This window comes from Cnephaeus nilssonii (genome assembly GCF_951640355.1).
Source record: "Cnephaeus nilssonii genome assembly, chromosome: 4".
NCBI lineage: Eukaryota > Metazoa > Chordata > Mammalia > Chiroptera > Vespertilionidae > Cnephaeus > Cnephaeus nilssonii.
The window spans coordinates 4,153,100-4,177,202 of NC_137075.1; the positions used below are offsets into that span (position 1 = coordinate 4,153,100).

At 42.4% G+C, this 24,103-nt stretch overlaps 1 protein-coding gene across 6 annotated transcripts in view; it reads right to left on the reverse strand.

Moving 5' to 3' along the window:
* SIN3A (SIN3 transcription regulator family member A) overlaps positions 1-24,103 on the reverse strand; it is a 77,824-nt gene continuing 53,721 nt past the window's right edge. For all 6 annotated transcript variants that reach the window (XM_079768126.1, XM_079768128.1, XM_079768127.1 and 3 more), the window contains exons 15-21: positions 23,133-23,706; positions 20,703-20,872; positions 15,066-15,239; positions 9,601-9,693; positions 8,137-8,231; positions 3,048-3,255; positions 1-650 (exon numbers count right to left, since the gene is read on the reverse strand). In XM_079768126.1, coding sequence (XP_079624252.1) covers positions 420-650; positions 3,048-3,255; positions 8,137-8,231; positions 9,601-9,693; positions 15,066-15,239; positions 20,703-20,872; positions 23,133-23,706 — 1,545 coding nt within the window. In that variant the 3' untranslated portion in view covers positions 1-419. The remainder of the gene's footprint in view (positions 651-3,047; positions 3,256-8,136; positions 8,232-9,600; positions 9,694-15,065; positions 15,240-20,702; positions 20,873-23,132; positions 23,707-24,103) is intronic.

Consider the following 24,103-nt stretch of genomic DNA (forward strand, 5'->3'; position numbering starts at 1 on the left):
CCCCCCCCCTTTTTTGGGGGGAGGAGGGGGAGAAGAGGAGCATTGACCATCAGAGTTACAACCCATTTGAGCGTTGAGTCCTTCCCTAGTTAGTTTGTCAACGTATACCCATCCAGCCAAGGTTTGAATAGCACCTGGTTCCCTCTTTGAAGGTCAGGCCCCAGGAGACTCCAGTCTTAGCTCTGCTGGTGTGTGCAAGCAAGCTGTGTGTTTATGCTTAAGTGGATTTCCTTCCCCTCCAGGATCCTAAACCCTTGGGGAAAGTTCCAGAGCACAGACAGATCAGGTGGCCATGTCCCAGAGAGGCCCAGTGAGGCTTGAAAGGCATCTTCCTCATTTCTTCAGTGTGTGTGAGGGCACATGAACCGCACCCCCCTCACACACACACCTCCTTCAAGTTATCTACTCTGGCTTCGCAGTTATGGGGTTTTGAACACTGTGCCGTATTTGACACGGTACTTGTTAATGTTCACAAAATGCAGAGTCTCTGTGTCACAGGTGGTGGTACAGGGTACCAGGCCCTCCAGCCCCTCACCCATGAGCCACTTGCTGGTCTCCGCTGCCATTTCACGGGGCACGTGCTCCTTGGTCCACTTATCTACCCAGGCCTGGAACCTCTGATGTAGCCTCTTGCTTACACGCTCATGGGACTGCAAAACAGAACAAGTAAAAAAACAAAACAAAACAAACAAAAACACCCATGAACTAGGACCAAAAAAACACAACCCTTCAAATACAAAGCCCAATTTTCTCCTAAAGTAGCAAAGAAAAGATGTGGCCTCAAGTCTCTGATACCACTGGTTAGTGGGGGGAAAAACACACAAAAAAGCAGGAATCTATGTTTAAAGAAGAGAACTGAAAGAGTTTAAGAACAGAGAATGTAAGGAGTTGGAACCCACTGAGCCACCAAAGAAATGCCAACACAGGTTCTGGGCAAAACAAGCTCAGTGTTTCTCAGTTTTAGCATTCATTAGAATCACCTGGGGAGTTTGGTAAAAATACAGAGTTCCTTGTTTCTCTCAATCTACATTTTAACATCAGCAACCCACCTGATTCTAATTTTTTTTTAAAAAATAATTCTCACCTGAGAATATTTTTCCATTGATTTTTTAGAGAGTGGAAGGGAGGGGGAGAGACAGAGAGATAGAAACATCAATGTGAGAGAGACCACATCAATTGGTTGCCTCCTGCATGGGCCCGACCAGGGCCAGGGATCGAGCCTGCAACCGAGGTATATGCCTGTATGTGCCCTTGACCAGAATTGAACCAGTGACCATTCAGTCCTCAGGCCAACACTTTAGCCACTGAGCCAGGGACCAGCGGATTCTAATATACCCCCAAGTTAGACAGCTGTTGGTTATTTCTATCAGCAGCATGGCAATCCACTTCTAAATAACATGAGGCTTAAAGGGCTTAAAACCCTCACAGTATTACCCCCACCCTGTCCAGCAGAGTACCAAGCATAGCGGATCTCCAGTGGATCCTACCTATGCATCCTGTAAATATTTATCAGTGCTCATATAAAAGACAGAGGACAAAAGGATGAATTAGGCCCAGCTCCCCAAATAATTTGAATCAGAGACACAGATACATAGCACACAGTACCATGAGATAAGTATATTAAACTGTCCACCCAGCATCTCCTACTTGAATGTTTTATTGCCCTATCAAACTTAAGCAGTTCAAAACAAAGTGCTTGACCTGCCCCTCAAAAGTGGTAATCTCTTCTTAATAACAGATATATTCCTAAACTTCCCACTTATCCAAGCAAAACAAACAAAACCAAATAACAAAAACCACACCAGTCATCATCCTTGATGTTCTTTTTTCTCTTACCTCAAATGGGAATCTAATCATTACTGTCTGACAACTCCATCTCCAAACTGTATCTCCAGTCTGTTTAATTCTTATAATTCCACTGCCACCTTTCTGCTAGCCCAGGTCACCACTGCATCTCATTTGGACTACAGCAGTCCTTTTGTGTAGTCTCTGCTCTTCCAACTTTGTGCCACTACTTTCCTCATAACAGTCCAAGCCATCTTTGTCAACAACATCCCAATGCACTTCAAACAAAATCCAAACCATGGCCTGTAAGACTAAGCAATGTGGCCTCTATTACCCTTCCAACTTTACACATCCCACTTTCCTTATGGCTCAGGCCACACTGATGGTTTTAGTTTTTCACATATTCCTCCCTCTCAGCCTTGGACTTGCTTCCTTTGCCTAGAAATTAGGTCTTAAGCTTCACCTCCTTAGATCTCTCCCACAAAAGTTGGGCACATCACTTACTCTTGGTCACTTCACCTAGCTTCTTTCCTTGATAGTGAGTATCACACTGCCTTCCTTATGTACTCTACTTCATGGCTGTAGTCCCAGGGTGTGGCTCCATACCTGGTACATAAGTGTACCAGGAAGCTTTCACTATTGAAGCAGTACATGTAAATGGGTAGCCTTCATATAAGCACTACCACTTGAAAGTAAATGCTGGGAATAGCTTCAATGGAAATGCCAGCAGCTGTATTGGGTTGATTTGTGCCCCACCTCCAAATTCATATGTTCCACTCCTAACCCTCAGTACCTCAGAATGTGCCCTAATTTGGAAATAAGGTTGTTGCAGTTATAATTAGTTAATATGTTAGCAGGGTGAACCCATAATGCAATATGACTGCGGAGGAAAATTTGGACACACACACGCACACGGGGAAAATGCCATGTGAAGATGAAGGCAAGTGTCTACAAACCAAGAAATATCAAAGGCTGCCAGTTAACTACCAGAGCCCAGAGGAGGCAAGCAAAACATTCTCCCTCACAGCCCTCAGAAGGTTTGAACTGCCAACACTTTTAACTTGAACTTTGAGCTTTCAGAACACAATAAATTTCTGTTGTTTAAGTCACACAGTTTGTGTGGTACTTTGTTATAGCATCCTCAACAACCTAATACACCAGTTTACTCAATTCTTAAATCCAAGTGGAGACGTTCATAAAGTTAGAGAAAAAACCAGCAGCCTCTGGGGTAGCGCTGGTCCTGGCTGGGGAGAGGTTCTCACCTGATGAGCCCGGAGCAAGGCAGTCCTCCGATACATGTAGTCCTCAGACTTGATCACATACACCATCTTGTAGGAGTTCAGCTTGAACCTGCACTCCAGTTTATCCAGGCTATCCACATTCTCCATGCTCTTCTTGCTGTTTCCTTCCTTCCCTTCCTTTTCTTGCTGTTCTCGACCACGCTGACACTTCCGGATCCGCCGCAAGTTCCTACAAAGCAGAAAGCCATGAATGATGAGAACTGGTCCAGACAGATTTCCATGACTCCCTTAAGGGTTTTCCTTATTATATGCCTTCACAGTACTCATCACAATTTTAGTTACATATCAAAAATGTCCAATGATTTCACTATAAAAAAATATTTCAGCTGCAGGGATAAACAGAAAAGCAGAAATCTTCAACCACCTCCTACCCCTAATTCTTCAAAAATCCCGCTTGCCTTGGCAGAGATAACCTCCGTCAGCAGTTTTGCTTTGAAATCTTCTAGGTCTCCTTGAAATAACATATGTAATCACTTGCTGTGGTTCTGCTTTTGGAATTTGTTCAAGACAAAATAGGATCACACTATAAATACTATTATTCTCAACTTTTCACTGACTCTCATGAAGATTTTTTTTATTTCACTACATACAGAATTGTCTCTCTTTAATGGCTACAGAGGAAATGTGCCTCAATTTACCATTCCTTAACAGAAATCAATCAGGGGTTCCTCATCTGAACCAGAGCACAGAAAATTATTTAAATGCCTATTTTCTCAATTATTCCAAAGATAGAACATAATTAATACTATTCTACATACCTAGGAAAAAAGATAAACATCAATGGGTGCCTTGGTAGGTAGGTAGAGCTTAATTATCTCCAACAATAAGCAGAAAAAGGTTGTTAACTAGGCAGTTATATTATTTCCAATACTTTATTAAAAGTACCGTTTCAGTGAGTATTTCTGTATACATGTATCTCTGTAGGACAGCAAGTTCTTTGATCCAAGAACCCAAACTCTTTTCAAGAGGTAAGATCAAAGCTTTTTTCATAATACCAAAACATTAACTGCCCCCGTTTACTGCATTAATATCTGGCCTCACAGTGCAAAAGTAATGGTGAGTAAAAATGGTGGCAGCAAACTATTCTTAGAAATCTTGCATTCTTCTCTGGCCATGCACTGGCAATTAAAAAGAAAGATGGCTTCACTTAAGAATGCCCTAATGAAAAGTAACTTTTTAAAAATATGTTTTTATTGATTTCAGAGAGAAAGGGAGGGAGAGAAATGTTCATGATGAGAGAGAATCATCAATTGGCTGCCTCCTGCACGCCTCCTAAAAAGGATGAAGCTCGCAATCTTGCATGTGCCCTGGCGCGAAATCTAATTGTGACCTCCTAGTTCATAGGTTGAAGCTGAGCCTCATCAGCTGGGGGAAGAAATAACATTTTAAAATTAAATCCCAGCCCCTCAATTCACATCATTTTAATATACTGTAGGTAAAATGGGAACTACACAAGAAGCACCTTTGTGTGCTGAAGTACAATGAAATCTTTGAAGAAAGGCACTTGAGCTCTGCTGAGTTGCAAATGGATCACCAATTTTACCTGAAAGAACTGACTAGTCAGTCTAAGATATATGCCACATTTTTTTCTCATAAATGAACAAGGGAGCCTGGCACTTCACGGAAAACTACTACATGTATTTGTTGTCAATAAGATTTAAGCTTTCAAGTAAAACTTTGAATTTTGGTAAACTGGTGCTTGCCACCATGAGCTGAAAGCTTCCCATTATTTAAAGACTAGAGGCCCGATGCACGAAATTCATGCAAGAGTAGGTCTTCCTTCCCCCGGCTGCTGGCACCAGCTTCCCTTCAGCCACCAGCAGACACCCGGGACCCAGGCTTCCCTCGAAGCCCCAGCTTCATCTGGAAGGTCGTCTGGAAGGACATCCAGTCTAATTAGCATATTACACTTTTATTATTATAGATGTATTTGATGAGGTCAATGGCAATATTACTAAAAGTGGTTTTTTTTAATATTGTAAAATGAAAATGTGTAAACGTCTGGTAGGTCTGCATAACTTAGTAAATTACAATTTTCCAAATAACCAATTGCATGAAGTTATAATGCATGAAAAAGAATCAGACTACAAAATAAACCAATGGTTTGACATAACTGTATGAAAAGATCATTGACTTTCATTGATATTGTAACTAATCTTTAAGAAACTACTACCGTATTTTCCGGCGTATAAGAAGATTTTCCTGGGTTAAAAAGTCATCTTATATGCCGGAAAATAGGGTACTTAAAGAGCTTTGCATATTTGAGTAAGGCCAGATTTTCTTTGCATATTTCAACCAAACAATATAGTGCAACAGACTGAATACAGAAGCAGATCTAAGAATCCAGCATGAAAAAGTTTTGCAAAAATGTAATGCAATGCCACTCTTTCAATAATTTTTGTTTGGAATAGCTTTTCATTATAAAATTACTACTGGCTCGGTTAATGGATTTGTACACATTGAAAGGAAATTAATTAGAAGAAAGATTCATGAGATAATTACATTACTGCAAAAAATTACAGGTCAAAATAGTATCTACATATATAAAAGCCTAAGCGAACAAACAACTGAACAACTGGTCGCTATGATGCGCACTGACCACCAGGAGCTGCCCCCTGGTGGTCAGTCAGTGTGCTTCCACAGTGGGAGCACCGCTCAGGTGACCAACCCGTCCTGGTGGCCCACCAGCCCAGTGGCAGCCACTCACTCCCCAAGTAGTCCTGCAGGTCCAATCTCCAGGGAACGGGCCAGGCGCCAATGGACTGGGGCCGCTGGCACGATCCCTACAGCACCGCCAGCCTCCTGGAAGTCGGCCTCAGGCACCGCAGCCACTTCCCCTCCCTAGACACTCCACAAGGAAGAAATGATATAAAAGTGGTCATCAGGTAGCTCCCAACAACCGGTGTGAATGTCAATGAGATGGATCCGGATCCTGGGCAGGCAAGGGTGAACCACTGCCTGCCAGGAGGGCTGACCGCATCCTGCCCCCCTACGCCCTCCTTGGGATGGGTGCCAGATGCAGGGCTCACGGCTGGTAAGCGCTGCTGTGGCCACGCAAGCCTCTCCCAATCGGGACTGACTGGGCGCGAGCCCGCGGCAGGCGCAGTGGGGCCAGGATGAGCAGGAGCGGCAGGCAGGAGTGGAAGGCAGTGTTGGACTACGGTTTCGGCCCAATCCCACAGGCCACCCTGAGGGACCCCACCCATGCACAAATTTGTGCACCGGGCCTCTAGTATATAATACAGTATTATAAAATTAAAATACAAAATAATTTAATATCGCTATTTGCCCTTTCTCTATAATAGAAGTAGCAGAGATGAAAAAAAATTAGTAAAATGTATATGAAAATAATATGTAAATTTATTAATAAACAATATTCTGTTGATGACGTTGCCTTCTTTCGGCTTCAGAGGCATGTTGTGCCAATAGCTGATCTTTAGATATATTTTGTCAACGCCACCGCTTTCTTTCATCTTCAGAGGTACATTGTGCCAATAGTTGGTCTTCAGATACATTATGCCGTCGCATGCAATTGGTGCCAGCGAGAGCTTTATATGTACCGTGCGTGACATATGTACCGGCCAGCCGGTCAATCAGTCACTTAGCCTTTTAAATATATAGATTTCTGATAACATAATGTGTTTAGTATTATTGTTTTTAAATGAATTCATTAACTTTTTAAACATTCTCAGTTTTAATTTCTAATGTGGTAAATGTAACTAGATATAATCCATATAAACAAAAGCTTTTGGAGGTACTCAATCTCTAAAAGTGAAGAGATCTCAAAGCCAAAAACACTGAGAATCTTAGCTATTAAGGCAAATTAATAGGAACCAAAGTTCTACGGTAAAGGTCACATACATGAACAGCTCTGACCCCAGAATGATTGTATCAATTTATATCCTTCCCCATGGAATATGAAAATGCCTCCCTTCCCTGCACCGCCTACAATATGTGTTACAAATATTTCTAAAATGTTGCTAAACACACGAAATGTTTATTTTCCTGTGTCAGAAGCATGGAAACTAAGTCTGTTTTGCTTGCCTGGCACAGAGCAGCTGCTTGGGGTCTGCTCAATGAATCAATGAAAAAAAGAAACGGGCAGAGCCCTTCTGCTCACACTACCATCCATGTTCTGATTAGGACTAAGCCTGTAATACTGGGATAACATCTTTCTGGAAATGTAAAGCATGAGATTTCAATTAAAATTTTGGCAAGATTTCAATTTTGGGGAGGAAGAAAGCCAGTCTACTACAGCAAAACCTACTTTCTACTTTTGAAACTCTTCTTCAACCTCAGATAGAGGACCAGCATTACAATCTGCCTACATATGGGCAGGGTGAATTAAAAAGATTCTGTGAAGGGAGTTAACAAAGCAGGTCTAAGATTGCTATCCTTTGAGAGGCCTGCTTATAAGGTTGTCCCTTGGGATATTGGATTTTGGGAGCGTTTCCACTATTCCCTAAATGATAAGAGTGGCTCTCTCTATATAAGCTGTTTGCTCAAAATATATGGCTCATGCTGAAAATGTGCTTTCCTTCTGGAAATCTGGAATTCTGGTACATGCTAGGCAGAGGGTGCCTATATGACTAGCACCCAATAAAAAAAACTATGGCACTGAGAGAGAACCTAATGAGCTTCCTGGGTAGACAGAATTTCAAACAGATTGTCACAATTCATTGCTAGAGGAATTCAGTGTCCTGTATGACTCCAATGGGAGAGGATTCTGGGAAGCTTTTGCCTGGCTTCCTCTGACTTTGTCACAGATGACTTTCCCTTTGCTGATTTAGCTTTGTGTCCTTTTACACATTCAACGTAATAAGGGAAGTAAATTGTCACTGATTCTCTAAAACTCTCACTTCTCTGATGCTTTGGCACGAGCTCCAAGTAAGCTTCTGTTTTAACAGCAACACAAACCTTGATTAGTGCCCTCAGCAGAAAGAACAATGAATAGAGTAAGTGAAAAACAAGAATCTGAAAAGACATTTAACTTTCTGTTGTTTAACCAAGCACAAGTGTATCCTGCCAATGTATGACTTGGTTCACTTACCTTGGGAGAAACACTGGTTTCCGTGCCAGATGCTCACGAAGCTCAGGAGAGGTAGTATCAGAATTCATGTATCGCTCCACATAGTCTGACCAGCGCTAGGATTATAAACACAAAATAGGAGTGGGAAGAGAGCAAAAACCTGAGCTCTATCCTCCCTCATCAGCAAATTACATTACTAAAATTTCAAGATCAAAAAAATATGTTCCCATAATGACATGCTTGTTACTTGGTATTGAAACACAGCTTTGAAAGTCTGTTAGAACAGCTATTTTCCACCTTTTTCATTCAGGGCACACATAAGCTAATTACCAAGATTCTGTGGCACATGCCCTGGCAGGGTGGGTGGGTTGGAGCATCATCTTGTACACCAAAAGGTTGTGGGTTCACTCTCCGATTCAGTGCATATGGGAGGCAACCAATTGATGTTTCTCTCACACATCAAAGTTTCGCTCTCTTTATATCCTCCCCCCAAAAAGTCAATAAAAAATATATCCTCAGATGAGGATTAAAATAAAAAAATAAAAATTACAATTCTGTGGCACACCAAACAATGTATTTTTTGCCGATATGACAAAAAAGTTAGGTATAATTTTGATTCACTCACACCAGACAACTATTATTATCTTTGCTGTCATTTTTTAAATTTGACAATCTAAAGGGAGAGGTCAATGCTCCTAACTAAGTAGGTATTGCATGTTTTAAAAAATGTCGTGGCAAACCAGTTGAAAGGCACTGCGATAGATAGCAAAACCCAGTTTCTCTGAGATATTTAAAAGTTACCAGAAGTCATAAATATGTATCAGATGGCTTATTCATAAGTTTTATTTCCTAACAGAGCGTTTTTGTTAAATAAAATATTAGTGGCAAATGTCTGAAAATCAGTATCTTTCACATTAAAATCTGGACTTCTGGCATCTCTTTAAAAAAATTTAATGATTTGGCAACCATGAACCAATATTCCCACAAAACAACAGTCTCCCTTCCATATTCCCCCAACATCATACACGTGGCTTACATCTTCATTAATATTACCAGTTATACCCAGGTATGATAACCAACTCACTCTGTCTACTCTGTGGAGGTTGAGAACTCCTGGCTTCACCTAATCCAATAAAAAGTAAACATGACACAAAAAATCAAGATGAAACAGGGCAGATGCCACTTCATTTGTTGTTTCTTACATTTTAGGACAAAAACAGGAAAGTTGCCAACCATGAGGTTTCCTCAGAGGAGATGGTTTTACTGAAAGTAGCTGAGACTGCCATCAACCCCAAATAGCTACCTCCAGATAGCCCTTCTCTTCAGCTGAAGACATGGCTGGAATGATCTGTTCTTTAAAGAGCATCAGGTCCTGACCCTTAAGCAGACCTACGGCTGTCTTGGCCTTCTAGAAGACAATCAATGAGAAGTCTCCCAGGACATGACCGCTCCCTCAGCAAAGCTTCTGCAATATACTTGTCATACCTCAGCTTCTACAGGGTCATCTGAGTTCTCCTCTTCTGTGTCCAAAAGCTCAATAGTCAGCTGAACCTGGCCTTGGCTCTGAATGAACATAAGCTGCAAATAAGAAACCTGAGTGTAAACAAAAGACCATCTCCAAAGCTATAACCTAGCTTCTTAAGGGTTGAGAGGCAATAAAGTCATATAACTCTGTTCCAATGGAAAAAATGAGGAAGACAAAAACTTAGGAGACAGGTGACTAAAAAGGCAAAAGTTTAATCTTGCTACCAGCAAAATGAAATGTTAGTGCAAAAAGCACCATTTTATATTTCATACTTCTTAAATTAGCTAGAATAATCAATGTCAATAAGAGTGCTTTAAAGTCAGAACTATACAATGTCAAAGCCATTTCACTTGATAATCCCATTTCTAGGACTTAAAGATGTAAACAAGTCTACAGTAGCCTATATAATAAAAGCCTAATATGCTAAGTGTCTGGTCGACCGGTTGGCCGTTCAACCAATCAAAGCGTAATATGCTAATGATATGCTAAGGCTGCTCAACTGCTGGCTATGATGTGCACTGACCACCAGGGGGCAGATGCTCCAACTGGTAGGTTAGCTTGCTGCTGGGGTGCGGCTGATTGGGACTGAGTGAGATGGGCCAGACGGCGACGCCCTAGAGTCCTCCCATGGTCCCTCCCCGGCTAGCCAACCTCCCACGTCTCTCCCCGGCCCTGATTGTGCACCGGTGGGGTCCCTCGGCCTGGCCTGCACCCTTTCACAATCCAGGACCCTTCAGGGGATGTTGGAGAGCCGGTTTCAGCACAATCCTGCAGGCCAGGCTGGGGGACCCCACTGGTGCATGAATTATTAATGCACTGGGCCTCTAGTTTTAAAAAAGAAGGAATCTTCTCAAACCAAAGTGAAGATGAAAACATGAACACAACCAAGAGGAGCAACTTCATTTCCATTGCAATAAAGATTACCCGAGGTATCACACACACCACGGGGTAAGGAACACAAAACATTGATGTATTAAGAAGTGATCTGTTGCCAAAACCGGTTTGGCTCAGTGGATAGAGCGTCGGCCTGTGGACTCAAGGGTCCCAGGTTCGATTCCGGTCAAGGGCATGTACCTTGGTTGCGGGCACATCCCCAGTAGGGGGTGTGCAAGAGGCAGCTGATCGATGTTTCTGACTCTCTATTCCCTCTCTCTTCCTCTCTGTAAAAAATCAATAAAATATATTAAAAAAAAAAAAAAAAAAAAGAAGTGATCTGCTATAATAGTATTAGTCATATTGGAAGTTCTTCAAAAGCAAGTCATGTGTTGCACAAAAGAACTATCAAATGATGATGGCACATGAATCTCCCCTTTCAGAACCCTAGGACTCTCACTATCCTTATTCTAAGGGATTGCTGCAGACAAGGTCTTGATTCAAATCACATCGAAGATCAGCACTTAGAAGGAAGCTTGAGAATAATTTATTTCAACCTCTTTGGTTTAGATAGAAAAAAACCTAAAATTCAGAGAGTAAATAAACAGGACTAGAAGCCAGCTGTGGTTTCTGATTTGTTCTGGAGAAGCTTTAGAAATTCCTATCTTCTAGTAAAATTTAAAACATGACAAGAACATAATATATACACAAATACAAACAAAGTTACTTCTAAAATAGATGTGAGAAAAAAACCTGCCTCCAGGACTATGCTAAACCCCTCTGCCACTAGGATGACCTAGTGTCTAGATTAGTACTATTGCTGTAAGGAAATCACCCTTCAAAGTGATATTGAGTAGGCAGTCTACTCTCTACATGCTTAAAATTGAACTCAATTTCATCCCAACAGGCTCCTCCACCTGTATCCTGTTTTGCTAGGCCCTTCCCCATGCGTTCACCCGGCTCCCTCACCTCTGTAACCACTCTCCACGCCTTAACTAGCTTCATTATTAGACTGCTCACACCTATCACCCAAATTTGGTTAACTGCCTCCAGGAGTAAACTTGCCTCTGATTCCTCCGCATCTTCTTACTCAGTGCTACCAAACTGTCTTCCTGAAAACTCAAATCCAGTGGGATGTTTAGTCCTTAATAATGCCTCACTGCTCATCAACCACAAGAAAATCCAAACCATTTACTTACTAAAGATCCTCTACCACTTGGACCCCCTCTGTCTACATGCCTCTTCCACCAATATCCTCCCTATACTTCCTTTACTCAACACACAGTCACTGAATGTTACTACTTAACAGACAGGATATATGGTAAACGGGAACGTGGTTCCATGCTCCAACTCCCTCTCCCATCCTGTGGGGCCATCTGTAAGCAGACTGTGAGACCTTGGGAACCTGGCTAGCAACTCAATCTAAGAAAGGTCAAAGAGAAACTGCTTCTAGATGTCAGCCTGGATTGTAAACAGCTAGTGTTTCAATCTCACAAATCTTGTGCATATGTTCCTCCCCGTTGCATGCCCTGTTCCTCTGTTTTCTGTACTCTATAAAAACTGTACTGGGAAAGTCTGGGTGGTGGCAAAACAATAGCACCGACCAGCTACCCCTGGTCGGGATTTCGTGGGACAACTTCTTTGGCAGTAGCCGGTGCAGCAGTAAACTTCACTGGTCAGCCACCACCAGTGGGCACAGAAGTCCTAAGTACCCATGTCTTTCATAGCTAGCCATTTCTTTGGAATCCACAAACAATACCTAAGATTTTCTGGGACTTCAGCACTTTGCATAACACAGGGGCACGCTTAAAAGAGAACATAATTTCTTGTTTGGAGAAGATTAATTTAGTAAAGTAAATAGAAATATAAGCACCTAAGTAACCACAAAGGTACTATTTTAGAGACATGAGCAATATGCTGTGAAAATAAATAATTCCTCTTCAGTGAGCTGAGAAAGATTTCACACTTCACTGAAGTGGCCCTCAGCTGGGCACCGAAGGATACAGATCAATCAATTTCAGAGAAATTCTGACAGAGACAACTGTATTTTAATAAGTACATAAAAAGAACTATACCTTCCTCCCTCCCCAAAAAAGGTGAAATGTACGAATAAGCAATACATAGTAGGGCAACAGTAGGAAACAGGGAAATATGAATTTAAGTAATTAATTTTCTAACCATCTAACTGGAAAAAAATAAAAGAAGTTTGATAAACCAATTGACCAAGGAAATCAATGCTCTTATGCAAGTATACACTGGTACAGCCTAACATTTTAGAGAGTGAAATGGCAATATCCATTAAAATAAAAAATTTAAAATATGTAACCCTTTGACCAAGTAATTTCACTTTTTTGTCTCTACCCTAGGTAAATACTAACACATGCACACAGGATACAAGTACAAGAAAATGCTGTTCAATGTAGCCCTATTTGAGATAGTTAAAAAGAAAACAAACAAACAAACAAACAAACAAAAAAACAGTTTAAATGCTCACCCATGAGAGAATGATTTTTTTTAATATGGTACATTTATACTATTAAGTATGATACAGCAGTTAAAAAAACTGAGCTAGATCTATATAAACCAAAATAGAGCAATTTAAAGACATACTAAGTGAAAAAAGCAGGATGTAGAATATGCACAGTCTAATATGTTTCTACATATACATACACATGTATGTAAATGCACAGAAAAGGGTCTGAATGAACATAGAGCTAAAAATGTCTGAATGTAGAATGTACATAGGAAAAATAAAGGGAGAGGAGGCTGAAGGTGGGTGGGGAGTGGTGGCAGAGGATTTAAAGGGCTGCTTATGTTTAGCTTACTGCTAACATATTAAATTTTATTCTCTATGTACTAGTAAACATTTTAAAGAAGAGGATCACTGTGGTGACACAATTTTCCTGGCTACAAAGCCTTTCTTCCTGCTATTCCCCCTGATAATTATTCTTATCTACAGGTCGAATCTGTCCATTCCTTCATAAGGCTCTGGCCACAATTTAATACCCTGTTTAACTCTTTACGGGTGGGGAGGCTAATTCTGTTTCACCATCGAAACTAACACACAATAAGCGCATAACAAACATTTATAGATTTAAACCTTTATAGAAAAGCTTAGGGAATCTCTTCTGTAGTGGGAAAGTCCTCAGGTATTAGAACATCAGATCTGAGGACTGAACTGAAAAACTTGCTTCCAGTTCTTTGATTCTAAATTAAGCTAACATTACTGGTACTGAATTAGAAATGAAAACAACTGAAAGTAGAAGCAGACAACAAAGTAAAACATTTGGGGTCAGATGATCTTTCTTCCCTGTTCAGCCAATCACAAACCTTAATCTAGGTCACCTGACCCTGCCCTTCTTGTGTGTAAATACATATAGGCTTTGCTCAACTATACACATTTATTACATAGCTGCAATCATAATACACATACTTTTATGTACTTTCAATATTTTTATAATTTATAATGAATTTTAAGGGCTGCAAAATATGCCATCCAAGTATTTATGCAATAGAGTACCATTAACCACTCCCATAGTGGGTTGGACATTTAGGCTGTTTCCAGCAATATACTTTTCAAATCAGCCATTACAATGATGAAAAACTGGAAACAACTCAGGTGTCAAATAAGGCAGGCATGAAATATCAAATAGTCACAAAAATATGCTGAAGACTCACAGGTGTTGCTAATTGCACAACTTACAGATACTACCTAATAAAGAGGGAATATGCTAATTGACCCTCACTCTGTCACACACATGGTGGCGCCCAGAGCCAATAAGGAGGGAATATGCTAATTGATGCCCCGCCCTCAAAGATGGCGGCGCCCAGTCTCCTCAGCCCCGCTGGGGCGACTGCCTCCGGAGTCCCCCAGCCACCCAGGGCCAGCCCGAGGCACAGGTAACCAGGGCCGGCCAAGGCTTGCGCTGCAGGCAGTGGCAGCAGCAGAGGTGTGATGGGGCGTCAGCAGAGGTGTGATGGGGCGTCGCCTTCCCCTGATTGCCAGGTCGCCTCCTGCCTCTGAGGGCTCCTAGACTGTGAGAGGGGGCAGGCTGGGCTGAGGGACCCCCCAACTCCAGTGCATGAATTTTCATGCACTGGGCCTCTAGTATATACATATAAAATTCTAGAAATGTAACCAATGATTATTTCTGGGAAGAATTGTGGCCAATTTTTCTTTTCTCTGCGTTTCTTATCTTTTCTACAACAATCAAGGATTACCTTTTTAAACATTTTAAAACAATATACTTACAAAACACTATCATATAAAAAAATATTCAAAGAAAAGCAGAAGACAAAATTATAAAAATCATATAAAACAAGTAATTTTTTATTAACGCAAGAAAGTAAGAGACTGTCTGTCCAAAGGAGACTTTACTTCTATTTTTCCAATTTTTCTGTATATTCTCCAGTGAGATTACAGGAACTCTAAGGAGGTTCCAGCAATGGAATCACAGAGTCAAAACACTCTGCTCTTTGACATCTGTTAGAGAAGATCCCAACAACTTTCCCTGTCACCAGCACAGTTATTAACTACATGAGTAACTCTCACCTTAAAGCAGTTCTCCTCTGACATGAGCTGTTCGGCTTTCCGCTGATATGCTGACTCCAAGAGACTCCTCGAAGTCTGTGTGTTCAGCTGGCCTCCAGTAGCCCCATTATTGTTTTCTGCCAGGTAAAGGTCAGTCACTTGTACACAGATCTCATCACTCACAATGTGCTGCAGCTGGAATCAAGCAAAGACAAGTAGACAATGAATCAAGAAAATACTTCTCCTTGTCATACACTCAACCTTCCTTTGATAATTCCAGTCACTTAGCTCAAAAAGAGGTTTTGGGAATTGGTAATTTTAAAAAATCAGTCACACAAAACCATTATTTTTTTCTTGGAGAATAACTAAGCCAAAATCTTCAACCATATCACCAGTCCATGAGTAAAACATTCGTATCTATTTAAAAGCAAAACTATAGACAATGGTTATTAATGTGCTACCTATTTAGTAAAGTTCTGAGGAACTTAAAAATTTTTTTTTACATGAAAGAAAATTCCCATGGCCTCCTATTTTTAGGGCACTTCTCTACCATTTACAATTTGCTTGGAAGAGTCTGGAGAGTGGTATTCTGTTACATGAGACAAATTTACATGTTTGATAATAAAATTCACTGTGTGCCCAAGGTGAGGAGAGGGACCTTAGAAAACCATGAAAGCAAGATCCATGTCTATATCCCCAGCCCTAATACAAAGTCTGAAACTCATTAAGTATTTAAGAAACTGTTGTTGAATTAACTGCTAAGGGCCTCAGCTGAAGGAGCAGAGTCAGGACTAATATTCAAGCTTTCTGACCCCTAGGGCAGTGGTCGGCAAACCGCCGCTCTCGAGCTACATGCGGATCTTTGGCCCCTTGAGTGTGGCTCGGCTTTAGAACCACTTCTTCAAAATAGACTCGCCCAGGTCGAAAACCGACTTCTGTGCATGGGCCACGAAGTTTCAATCGCACTGTACATGTGCGCCCGCACATGGTATTTTGTGGAAGAGCCACACTCAAGGGCCCAAAGATCCGCATGTGGCTCGCGAGCCGCGGTTTGCCGACCACTGCCCTAGGGCCAATATTCTTTCTAACCACCTATTTTTCTACATCTGATAAAATATAGTACTTAAATTGTATATAATGATAATTATCTTATTTCAAAACATGTCAATCATGATGGACTATTGCTAACATTTGTGAATATCTTATTAAATAATCTGATGACTAGATATTTGAATCTTTCAGTTTACATTTCCATGGATCATGACAATCCTTCTATTGTGAAATAAAAATTTCCTCAAATAAAACTACCCATTACAATGCCAGAGAATGTTAAAAACAAAACAAACAGATAAAGTAGAAAGCAAAAAGTTAACTGCAATATCAGCTTGTCTATTTTATTTTAAAATTCTCATAACCACTAAGCTATTCTATTTTTAGGAAGATATGTTCTTTTTGAAGTGCTAGTAACTATAACAACTATTTATTTTTAAGTCTTCAATAACAAGTATATGTATTTGTACATAAATGAACACAGTGCAAAGTCAGAGGGTGAATGATTTGAGAGCAGTCTAAAAATCCACAATTAGAGATGATTAAATAAATAACAATTAGTCCAGACAATTGATTCTAATGCAGCATTAAAATAACGCTTATGATAATTTGATAACATAGAGAAAAACTTAAGATAGTGTTTTAGAGAGGAAAAAAAAGCAGTTTAAAGAAACTATATTCAAAGCATGGTCTCTACCATGTAGACACTTATACTTTACTAGAGGCCCAGTGCACGGATTTGTGAACTGGTGGGGTCCCTCAACCTGGCGTGCGCCCTCTCGCAATCTGGGACCCCTTGGGGGATGTCAGAGGCCCGGTGCATGGATTTGGCCCGGTCCCCACAGGCCAGGCCGAGGGACCCCACTGGGGCACTGGGCCTCTAGTATGCATATAAGATTTTTGGTTAATCTCTTCCCACCTTCCCCTTCTCCCTTCCCCCTGAGATTCATTAGTCTGTTTGTTCCATGCCTGTGCATTGAGCGTCTGCCCCCTGGGGGTCAGTGCGCGTCATAGCTACTGGTCGAACAGTCGAACACTTAGCATATTAACCTTTTGTTATACTAGAAGCCCGGTGCACGAAATTCGTGCACGGCGGGGGGTTGTCCCTCAGCCCAGCCTGTACCCTCTCCAATCTGGGACTCCTGGATCGGGCCTAAACGGGCAGTCGGACATCCCTCTCACAATCCAGGACTGCTGGCTCCTAACTGCTTGCCTGCCTGCCTTCCTGATTGCCCCTAAAACCTTCTGCCTGCCAGCCTGATCACCCCCTAACCACTCCGCTGCCAGCCTGGTTGATGCTTAACTGCTCCCCTGCCAGCCTGTTTGCCCCCAACTTCCCTCCTCTGCCAGCCTGGTCACCCCTAACTGCCCTCTCCTGCAGGGTTGATCACCTCCAACTGCCCTCCCTTGCAAGCCTGGTCCCTCTCAACTGCCCTCCCTTGCAGGCCGGGTGCCTCCCAACTGCCCTCTCCTGCTGGCCATCTTGTGTCCACATGGGGGCAGGATCTTTGACCACATGGGGGCAGCTATATTGTGTGTTGCAGTGATGATCAATCTGTATATTACTCTTTTATTAGATAAGATAGAGGCCTGGTGCACGGGTGGGGGCCAGCTGGTTTTCCCTGAAGGGTGTCCCGGATCAGGGTGAGGTTCCCTTGGGGCGTGGATCGGCCTGAGCGAGGGGCCTGTGGTGGTTTGCAGGCCGGCCACGCCCCCTGGCAACCCAAGGGGAGGCCCTGGTATCTGGAATTTATTTTCCTTCTACAATTGAAACTTTGTAGCCTGGAGCGGAGCCAAGCCTGCTGCTCCCTCCGGGGCGGGGCGGCAGCCATCTCTGTGGCAGTTAATTCACCTTCTACAATTGAAACTTTGTAGCCTTAAGCGGGTGAGCCCCGCCAGGGTGTGTGGAAAGCTTTGCTTCCCCTGTTGCAGCCGGCAACCCTGGCCTGCTCTCTCAAGCTCTATTCTGCCGCCATTTGTTTGAATTTGTTTACCTTCTATAATTGAAACTTTGTAGCTTGAGTGGAGGCTTAGGCCTGCAATGGCTATGGAAAGCTTGGCTTGCTCTGTTACCTGGGAAACCATGCTCACTGTGGCTGTAGCCATCTTGGATTGGGGTTAATTTGCATACTCGCCCTGATTGGCTGGTGGGTGTGGCTTATGTAGTGGAGTGATGGTTAATTTGCATATTACCATTTTATTAGAGAGGATAGGATACCTTCTTGTTAAAGTAAACCAAGTCACTAACTCCCCACCCCTACTCTGTTCTTGGATATCTGGCCCCTTCTAGAGTCTTCGGAAAGGGCATCACTATAATCCAGGGACAACTAGGTAACTCCACACCCAAGCTAGGCTGGTCAGATTCTCACTCCTCCTAATCTGAAACGACAGTGCACGATAGACAGAAGAGCATCTGGATGGAAATATCAGGTAATGTTTGGGTCAGAGGCACTGCCATGGAAAGCCAAGACTGGTAGTAGGGGGTGGGAGTGGAGGTTGAGGATTCAATGTTCATTTGCAGAGAAAAGCATTAGAATGAAGCAGATGTCTAGGAAAAAAGCATGCAGGCAAGGGGGAGAAATGTCCCAATCCAATTCCTATGTGATTTGGGCATATACTGAGTTTTGTACTAGCTACCTATTTTATTCCTAAAACAAATCTCTCTTAAATTAGCCTAGAAATGGTAAATAAATGTATGGATTGACCCTGAAATATATGTTCTCCTCCAGTCAGGAATGAACTTAGGGAGAATACCAAGTGAGATGAGGTGAATGAGAGAAGATATGCCTTCAATTGAGGGGTTAAGATGAGAACCATGAACATAGATTTTCTTTTCTTTTTTTTTTTTTAAATATATTTTATTGATTTTTTTACAGAGAGGAAGGGAGAGAAACAGAGAGCCAGAAACATTGATGAGAGAGAAACATCGACCAGCTGCCTCCCGCACGCCCCCCACTGGGGATGTGCCCGCACCAACGCACGTGCCCTTGACCAGAATCGAACCCGGGACCCTTGAGTCCGCAGGCTGACGCTCTATCCACTGAGCCAAACTGGTTTTGGCTGAACATAGATTTTCAACATACTGAATTAGGGTTTCTAGATGAAACCTGTTTCCATATAAAAGGACTAAACATTATGTATTATTGACTCAAAATCATAACCTAGTGCTTCTAGTAAATGAACTAATTATATCTATTGTTTCAAAAAAACCAATCTTGGCTTATAAAGTTAGTTTTAATGACGTTACTCCTAGCTGCAGCAGCAGAAAAATAACTAACAGAGGGCTGAGAGCAAGGCCTGGGCGCTCCCGCAGTGCCAGGGAGGGAACACACCATCACCACCACCACCACCACACCACCACCACCAGCATACCATGGTGCGCACAGGACAAGGGGATGTTAACAGGGCTAGTCTCTCAAAAATTATGAACATAGCTAATTATATCCACACAATGATTTCTGCCCGTCATGATACAGACCTCTTAAGGAAAGGCCTAATAACTTCCTAAACTTTCAGGAAAAAACTGTCTGCTTGATAACGTTCGTGAAGATGCCAAAATTCAGAGCGTTTTCCCTGACTCTGAGAAGCTGCGATGGGAGGGATGCAGAGCCATGGGCACTCCACAAAGGATTTCATCCTTTACCCCAAGAAAACACTTGAGCAACAAACTTTTCTTTCCATAGTGCAGTGTAGACTTTAGAATTAGAATTATCTTTTTGCTTTTTATAAGTTTTCACTTTATTTATTTTTTGTTAATCCTCACCAGAGGATATTTTTTCCATTGATTTTGAGAGAGTGGGAGGGAGGGAGAGAGACACAGAGAGAAACATTGATATGAGAGAGACACATAGATTGGTTGTCTCCCGTACGCATCCCAACCACACCTGGGGATTGAGCAACCGAGGTACGTGCCCTTGACTGGAATCAAACCTGGGACCCTGCAGGAGGGGGTGGGGGGTGGGGGGGGGGCGCTGCTCTATACACTGAGCCAAACCGACTAGGGCAAGTTCTCACTTTAAAGAAAGTAGTGCACCAACTACACACTCCCTTTGGAAGTTGACAACTCAAGGCATACTGTATACTATTTGCTATAAAATTATCATTGCAATAGAGGACATCAAACATATTTACAAACACCCAGGGTGCCACAGGAACAAGCCACAAAACCAACGACAAACCTAACTCAGAGAGATGATCTATGAAACCCTTCCTGTAAAAAGAACTTCAAATAGTAAATGAAGAAAGAATGTAGAATTACCAACACCCATCGAAGAGAAAAGGCTACCAGCAGAGAGCTCACCCCTGAGAGACGAGAACAGAGCTGGGCCAAGAAGGCAGAGATCAGGGTCAGGACCAATGCTGGCTCAACAGGCAGCCAGCAAGAAAGGAGCCAAACATCAGGTGTGAGGCAGGCTCGTCCGACTATGAGGGCACACTGAGCAAAGTGAGGAGTCAGTTATGTGGCCGAAGTGCACACTCACTTCCTCCCCTCTAGAGAAGCATTCGTACATGAACATCATTATACACCCTTTCTTTGTGCCTGGTCCATCTTTAGGGAAGGCTATCTTCCTGTACCCACCTCACCCTCACCCTCACCCTCACCCTCACCTGTCTGACGATGCTCTGGATGAGCTTGTCCATGGTGAAGGCAATGTAGGCATGAATGGTGAACATCTCTCGCAGTGAATCTTCATATTGTGATGAGTCAATGTTGCCATCCAGCAGGCTCCGCACCATATCCAGGAAAGCTGGGTAATAATCTTCTACATCAACATCCACTGTGGGAGAGATGGAACAGGTGAGGCTTTACCCTGCTAAGAAAAGATCAGGAGAGCAGGCAGGGCAGGTCCCAGAGCTGGCCTAAGGAGCATTAAATGAACCAACCCTAGGTACTCAAAGCATGCCTCCTCAATCTGCAGACACACAATCTGACAGGAGGCTACAATCAGCAGCTCTATCAGAGGACAGTGATTCTGCAACTTCACCAGCAGCTTCCAGAACTCTGACCATGCCAGAAAGACACTTAGTGACAGGCTGGGCTCTGCCTAAGAGAGCAAAATATCACAGGGAAGAAGTTTCTTCAAAAAGTTGTTGGCTCCCCTGCTGAGAGAAAACTATCACACCTTCCCCACCCCGCCCCCCCACCCCAACCCTGCCTGTGAAGAGCATTCCTCACATGAGTCACTTGCTCACCAAGCTATTTCCATGAAACATAGAGGGGCAGATGAGGAAAGCAGATAAGAGTCACACTCTAGCATTGGGAAACCTCTCAGAAACAGAAAAAAGGGTGAGCAAATTAAATACCCCATGAATAATAAAGTCATCTGCATCTGTCAAAGTCCCTTTGTTTCAAAATGGATTCCAAATGTTATACTTCACAAACTGCACAGTGGTCTGTAGCTGCACATGAACCATTTCTGCCACCAGCTGGAATCTTATCAGTTGTGATGGAGACGTTGGCAACTAGCAGAGTGCACAGGAATGGTGAAAGGACTCTGACTGCAGCTTACTAAAATAAGACCCATTTATTTACAACAAGGCTCAAAAACATGCAGACTTGAAAGTGGCATGAGGAGGCTACTGGTATATTGGTTGTGTGTTGTTTCTTGATCTAGGTTCTGGTTACACAGGTGTGTTCACTTTGTAAAAGTTCACTGAGCTATACAATTTGGATCTGTATACTTTTCAGTATGTGTTACACTTCAATAAAAAGCTTTCACTAAAATGACATTTGGTCACCAGTTTGTAAAGTATATACTGGGGCAAAAAGGCTAAGAGCAAAAGCTGAGTCCATTTATCTGCAGTGTGATGGACTCATTCAAGACAAGCAAAATAGGACAATTACTGTTTAAGTGCAGCAACTGGCTTGAGTTTCATCAGAATATCACCTTGTTCAGAGTCACAGCATAGGCATGAGCCATAGTAGTGCCATGAACAAAATGCTGTTCTGTCAGAATAAAGCAATGAATGCAAATGCACATGAGCTATGATCAGTGAAGCTGGAATTGTCACTCAAGACCAAACTATGTAAGCCTCAAACCAAGATAAGTCAGTGGTCAAGCCAGGATTAGGCCATTTTCTTATTTCTACCCAAACAGGTGGAATCACCACACTGAGGTCCAAAAGTTGTCTCTGTCAAGCTAGGACTAATCCAGATAAAGGTTTTTAAAATTCCCAGGGTCATTAGCTCTTCAACAGATTGAAGACTAGGGCCACACATGGGCTTCTTACATTAGCAACAGTTAAAAAAAGCTAATTTGTTCCACAGATTGTCTATTTCCTCAAGGGCACAGAAGAAAGGCTTCATGAAGAAGATTTTGGCTCACACCTCAAGTATTTATGAACTGAACAGTTATCTAGAAATAGGTGGCACAGAATTACTTAAAGTACATGATGGATGGCTTCCTTAACCCCTATTTTCTTTTTCTTGGTTCTCGATCTTCATTTCTGTTTTGCCTATTCTGCTGGCTCACACCATCTCTTGAGTTCCAATCTCCTTTCCATACCCCCTTCTCTATTTATTAGGAATGAGCCATGAACCCCTCTGGTTAAAGAGAAGTCCTGCTCAAACACATCAGAAAATTCCCATCTGTCTTAGGCATGAACCACTAGGAATTTATGTTCTGTCATGCAGTGGAGCAAACTGTGCTGTTTTTGCCTCTCTCTATCCTTTGAAATTCTTTGTAATAACCCAGAGATCTGCCATTTGGGAAACTGATGGCAACTGACACCCCCTCCTGGTGTCAAGTATCCACAATCCAAGCACTGTAAAGGGTGGTTTGCATATTTTCTTCACTTCTCCCAACAACCTCATAAAGTAACAAGTAGCACCTTCATTTTACAGGTAAACAGGTTCAGAGAGTTAAGTAAGGTTACACAACCAGTAAGTTGCAGAACTAGGATTTGAACTTCTCTGAAGCCTGCCTGTGTCCCATGTATAAAAGGAAACAGTCCCAAGTCTAACTAGGCCCCAAGGTCACCAACCCCTCACATCTTCTGTGAACACATCTTCTGTAAACCAGCAGTCTAGGCACTCACTAGGTTCTTTAAGACGGAGCTGGATGGCAGGGCTGTCGCTCTTGTCTCGCTTTATGCCCAGCACTTCCCGCTCCCACTCCCTCTCTCGGTTTTCTTCTTCGATCTGTCGTTCTGCTTGGGAACAAATCCGCAGAAGTCTCAAGCAAAGAATCTGGTGCAGTCGCATAAAGATGTACCAGTTGTTATTAACATAGAAGAGGTTGTACACTTCATCCATCCCTCTTAGCTTCTGTGCTGTTGTGTTACTAAATAGTAGCTTGGACTTAGGGGGGCTGCCCCCAACCCCATTGTGCTTCTTAGCCACCCCTGTGGCCTCATCTACATCCATCTCTTCTTCTTCCTCTTCTTCTACATCCGAGAGATCACCCCTCTGAGCAAAGAGCAGATCTGGAATGAAGTGATGCATGATCTGCTTGATTTTGTACTTGTCCTCCTTCTGAATGCCTGCCTGTCTCTTCACGTGGTGGATAATCAGGGCAGCAGCGTCCTCCAGGATCTGCTTGTCTTCATAGGCCAGAGAGAGGTGCGGGCCGGCAGGTACGCTAGCATTTTCTTCAGTAGCCTGCTCTTGCCTCTACCAGGAGAGAAGATACAAAGTAGTAAGTGCCATATCCATAGCAACAACCAACAGACCTATGAGACAACACATCAGTACATTCAATTATTAACCATAGTGACTATTATTTTCCAATCCAAAACTTCCAGAAACAGTAAGGTAATGTGGAAGATGTGGTTTGAGAACAAAATATTGGTACCTTCTAGACTTTGAAGACTGATAGGGGACAGTGGGACAATCTTCTAAAATTCTGAATGAGCATTTATGGAGGAAGCAGTCAGTATGAGGTCTAGGATTCACTTTAAAGTACTTCTGGGGTGGAAGTGCAGAAAGTGTTAGGTGTAAAAACATTGACAAAATAGGAGTGATTATTTAAATTTACGTAAGAGCTCACTTTATTATTTTCTCCCCTTTC